A 5,552-nucleotide genomic window follows, 5' to 3' on the forward strand; every position below is an offset into this window, starting at 1 on the left:
CCAAGAACAATGTGAAAGATCTTCATTGATATGTAAAAATACATCATAATCCTATATAACAAGAACTAAATTAATAACAAATTAATCAAAAGAAATGAACGAAACCATTGATCACAAGATGCTACATAAATTTTGAAGTTAATAACTATGTATATTAATTAAAAAGCTTTAGGAAAGATTTTATAAATTTTCAAATCTTTCTCCATTGATCATTTCATTTCATTTTGTTTAATAAAAATAAATATATAAAGTTCAAAAATATTTCTATTAAAGATCTTACAATTTATCAAATCTTTTTCTATTAACAACTCCTTTTGTTTTGCAGTATCACTGAACCAAATGTTGCATTCAATAAGTTCCTTTGGAAATAAAGGGTATAACTGTTATTGTATGATGGCAATTTTGTAATTGTTAGTTTCAAAATATTTTTTAAAAATTATATACCATCATAGATTGATAATGATACCCTTTTTTTTTCTTTGAGTCCTGCTGGGGTGACACACGATTTACTGTGATTCTCACAATTTTGATGTGGACATGCATACATAACCATAGATGGTTTTTACTTGTATCGTGAGGAAACACATCTATGGTTATGTGCACATCCCACGTCAGACTTGTGAGAATCGCAATAAATTCTTTTTGTCATTTCAGCATTTTCCTTTTTTTTGTGTGTGATTATAAGACTGAAAAAAAAAAGAGACTACCTTTTAGAGAGTTTTATGAACATCAAATGTTTGCATTTAAAATTTCACTTAATAAATTCTATGATATTTTTAATTAAAATAACAATATTATCTTAAGGTTCCCTGGTTTCGTGTGATCTCAAGGTGTTGGTGGTCATTGGTTCCATTATCTTGACCCCAAAACGGATCTCTCTAGAGTCTAGACCTTTTAAAATACAAAATAAATGGGAAAGAGAAGATCAAGGAAGGGAAGAAAGAGAGGATCTGTTTTATTTTTTGAATTTGAACAGGGAAGATTAACTGTTCTACATTCCATTTCCATATAACTAGAATTCTTTTACATCCCATACCATTTGCCATGTTCTTAAGCTACTCAATTCAAACTACTCGACTTTTTTGGGGAGCTTCCATTTTTCCCAAGTCAATTTTTTTTTCAATTTTCCCAAGTCAACTTCCTTGATTCTAGGAAGCTCTTCTTCTTGGGCTCACAAGATGATATATACTCAAGAAAAGAAGCAAAGTCGGTATCCTTATAACGCCTCATATTTGCTTCATCGATGAGCTTAGGTGACGGTTGAACCATAGTGTTGAAGGGTAGACTGTGCAAAGAAGCAACTGATATTCGAGACCTCGAAGAATTCACAAGAACCCTATGTAAAACACTCCTGTATCTCCCATTGCTAAATATCTGATACACAATTGAATCAATCAAAAATAATTATTAGTACAAATAAATAGGTTTTCGAAGTGTGAAAATCAGAGAATTTCCAATGTAACTTTTAAACCCATACTTAATTCGATGTACTAACCTCAAGATGATCACCGACGTTGACGACGAAAGAGTTGGGGAGTGGTTTGACAGTAACCCATTTCTCTTCATATTGTATTTGAAGTCCCTCAGCTTCATCTTGAAGGAGAAGTGTAAGGAAGCCATAGTCAGAATGGGGTGGCATGCCAAGCGTTAGATCGGGTTCGGGACATGATGGGTAGCAGTTGACAACCATAAGCTGGCTTCCATCATCGAATTGTTTTAAAATATCGTCATCGTTGTCATTTGCAGCCAATCCTAGGCTCTCTAGGACAGCTTCCATGAGCATGAGAAACATATTTTTTGTTTCTTTGGTGTAGAGAACAGCTGCTTGCCTGTTTAAATTAAATAATTAGAGGTTATTAATATTAATATATTTATTGAAAAGCATGCAAACAAGTTATTAAATTTAGTAGGTAAAGCTTGGATTGAGCCCACAACCTCACAGTTGAAGCACAAATAACTGTAACAATTAAATATTTGATCAAATTCTGAGAGGGAAAGAGAGGGAGAGTTGAATTACACCTTAAGTCCACAGGAGAGGAAGGCCAGTAGGGAAGAGTTTCTGGTAAGGGATGGCACATTAGCTTCAAGAAGTCTCTCCAACAGAACACACCATCTTTGTTTTGATTGAAGCTAGTCCCACATCGAACTGGTGCACGCATATCTGCTGACATGTACTTCGCTCTCTCATCGAACGGTAGTTCAAAAAATTGTCCACCCACATCGATCATGTTATGTAAAACATCATAAGGAATGCCATGGTTTGTAACCTACATCAAGTCGATTTATTAGTTTCTATTTTCTAAGACCTCAAATCATCTTCCACATTGAAACTTAAGACACACCTGAAAGAATCCATATTCTTCGCAAGCTTTTGCGAGCGATTTAAGAACATGGGACCTGTTGGGACCTTGTAATTCAGCAAAGTCTATGATGGGTAACTTGAGGCCAAGGCCCGTGATGACCGCCTTCTGTTCTACACCCTCTGTATCGGGTCGATCCATAACAGGCAAGATGTACTTGTTGGGAACTTTTGTGATGCCTTTATCACATAAATGAACTACACCCTTTTGATACTGACTTTCCAGTAGATCATCTCTTTTGGTTTCCAATGGTAGACCCATACTGCTAATTTCCTGCAATAGAAAGATAGTTTATATATAGATTTCTACCAAAACATAAGATAATTTATAACCACAATAAAAAGAAAATGTGACTTAGGACTTAGTTAACTAACTTCTACCTTCTCTTCTAAAATGAGAACAATGGATGAGAGTAGAAAATATTAGATGATGAGATGAGGTGAAGCATTTGAAGGGTATGTATTTATAGGAGAAAAGCAAAGGTGTATACAGTAGCAAGTTTTCTAAACCACTTCAGTATTATATAACGAAACCATTGACTAAGTTTAGTCAGACCACGAGGAGGGAACTAGGAAATACCCCCACAACTAGAAAATTTCAACAATTAGTTTTGTCTTCTCTTACGCAACTTTAACACTTTCAAGGAGTAGTGATCCTCTACTCTGTTGCTGAGAAAAATTTGTCCAGCACCATGTAAAATTTTATCATATTGGGCCAAGTTGGCCCATACTTTTAGTGGATTTGTTGGTCATAATTAGCTTTCATAGATGTAAATAAATAAAAAATTACTAGGGAGTCCGGCTCACGTTTGTTGTGTAGGTATAAACAAAGAGAGTGGCCCAGTGGACTAGGACAGTGTGCCACATGGCAAAAAAGTATATATGTGTGTTAGTTAATGTTTGTCAGCAATAGTAGTAGAGGATCCTGACTCCCTTTGTAGGGAAGCATCTTCGTGCATGCGTTTGCACCAATAGATGGCTTTGAATGAAGAAGTAATTTAAAATTTAAATATGGTATGTTAGACTCTACGTAGCTGACTTGGTGTTGATCGTCTCATTCTACATAGAGTTTCACTCTTATTTTTTCCAAAAATATAATTATTTGGATCGGATCATAACCAAAATTCAATCCAATAACTTTGGATCTGGATCAAGAATTTGGTTTTTGATAGAAAAAATCCAATGATAATGGATCAACCATGTCTTGATACGATGAAGTCATGTAAGAAAGCATATAAATATTGTTTAAATATAGAAAGTTTAGTTACATTTTGGTCCAAGTATTATTGGGTCTGGTTTGGTCTTATTATTGAGATCCATAAAAACTCAATCGGATTAAAATCCTGTCCAATGCTTAACGGATCAACCCTGGATTTGATCCAATCCTGGCCGTAGGATTATTAGACTATAAGAGCAGTCAATGTGTGTATCAGCCATCACTAAAGGAGACTTCCTATCTGATGGGGTCAAAATCTAGGAGACCATCTACACCAAAATAAGAGGACTGTAACAATTATATACATCATATTATTTTTTATGGCCATAAAATAACATTAAAGGTATAATATGAATTATTACAGCCATCAGAATTGGTCAGTTTGTCGCACGTTTATTTTATTTATGCAGGAATTAATTATAAGTAATTTCAAGATTGACCAAAAAAAGTAAAGGAATTTAACAAATTCATCTGCATCGATCGATGCATTTGATAGTTAGAGACCATTTGGTAATAGTCTTCAACAAAATCAAGCACACCATACCTAAATTATATAGTATGTATATCATGTTTAAGTATTCAACTGTATTTATTTTAATATAAAATTTTGACATAAGTAACCCAATAAAATTTGACTTAAAATTGAAAAATTCATACCATTCATTTAGATTTGTTAATTCAAGTCAACTTTTTTATATAGCCAATAATTTTTATATTTATTGATTTTTGATAGAGATGAACATCACAATAGTAAAAACTCATTCTTTAATCGCATTGTTTTGTTGTTAAAATGCTAGGCTACTATAATATATATATATGGGTTGGGTTCAACAACCAAATTCTTAGCCAAACTCCTAAACAAAGTTTTATTTTATATGGGCTAAACATTTTAGAATGAGCTGATTTTTTGTAAGGATAATCTTCAAACCCCATAAAAAATGGTTTATAAACTAACGGTCTACAAATTTTCAACTTATAAATTGGGTTAGAAATTTCAGAATTCACTGATTTTTTGTGGGGATGGTCTCCTCACCATATAGATCACTCGCACAAAAAACTAGTCTATTCCAAAACTTTTAGCCTATGTAAGACAAAACACTTTGGCTAGGAATTTGGCAACCAAACTCTACCATATATATATATGTTGGCTTCTGTAATTAAACAAACTTCTAAACAAAGTGTTTTGTCTTATATGGGTTAAAAGTTTCTTAATGGTTTGATTTTTTCTATGATGATGATATCTATGGTAAAGAAATCATCCTAAAAAAAGTAGTCCATTATGAAATTTCTATCCCTAGTTTATAGGTTGAAGAATTGTGGAGCGTCAATTTTTTACCGTTCGTTTGTAACCACTTTTGATGGGGTTAGAAGTTTCAGAATGACCTTTTTTTTTTTTTTTTTTGTGAAGATGATTTCTATGGTGAGAAAACCATCATCACAAAAATTAGTCCATTCTAAAATTTCTAACACTAGTTTATAAGTTGAAAAATCGTGAATCATCAATTTTTTATTGTTAGTTTGTAACCACTTTTCACAGTGTTAGTTTGTAAGGAGAGAGATCATCCTCACAAAAATTTAGTTCATTCCAAAAAAATTTAGCCATAGAAGATAAAACTTTGTCTAGAACAATGTCTATAATTTTGTCTACCGAACGTTGTCCTATATATATATATATGGCTTCAGATTATAATAAGTCTATAAGAATAACATGTTAAGTGATCCAAATGCACATATAATCATTTTCAACATGAAGAGCATTACAAAATTTTATTAAATTATAATATTTTTAAATAAATGATTCATATGATGATCAATCCGATTTCTTCAAGTTCAAGTCTTAGTGAAGTAAAATATGCACAAGAATGAATTGAAATATTGTGAGGATAGTCTTCAAGACATGGACAATTTAACTCCACATTTGTCCCAATGTTATACACATCGACCCATGGGCCAGAGTGTACACAAACTTACTATATA

At 32.7% G+C, this 5,552-nt stretch overlaps 1 protein-coding gene across 1 annotated transcript; it reads right to left on the reverse strand.

Moving 5' to 3' along the window:
• Nucleotides 1-933: 933 nt before the first annotated feature.
• LOC147385904 (2-oxoglutarate (2OG) and Fe(II)-dependent oxygenase superfamily protein) lies at nt 934-2,790 on the reverse strand. Its single transcript, XM_086421985.1, has 5 exons — nt 2,741-2,790; nt 2,343-2,633; nt 2,020-2,267; nt 1,496-1,829; nt 934-1,374 (listed from the first exon to the last, which is right to left on the reverse strand). Exons 2-5 carry the CDS (start codon nt 2,619-2,621, stop codon nt 1,120-1,122), a joined length of 1,116 nt encoding a protein of 371 aa, XP_086278111.1. The 5' UTR covers nt 2,622-2,633; nt 2,741-2,790; the 3' UTR covers nt 934-1,119.
• Nucleotides 2,791-5,552: the final 2,762 nt, after the last annotated feature.

Source organism: Akebia trifoliata, chromosome 14, assembly GCF_017979445.1.
Source record: "Akebia trifoliata isolate Shusen 1 chromosome 14, ASM1797944v1, whole genome shotgun sequence".
Classification (NCBI taxonomy): Eukaryota; Viridiplantae; Streptophyta; class Magnoliopsida; order Ranunculales; family Lardizabalaceae; genus Akebia; species Akebia trifoliata.

Coding starts and splice junctions, on each gene's coding strand:
- LOC147385904 (XM_086421985.1), bottom strand. CDS start 2,621: ATGGGTCTACCATTGGAAACCAAAAGAGATGATCTACTGGAAAGTCAG. Junction 2,268..2,342: donor AAGAATATGGATTCTTTCAG/GTGTGTCTTAAG, acceptor GACTTGATGTAG/GTTACAAACCATGGCATTCC. Junction 1,830..2,019: donor TCCTCTCCTGTGGACTTAAG/GTGTAATTCAAC, acceptor TAATTTAAACAG/GCAAGCAGCTGTTCTCTACA.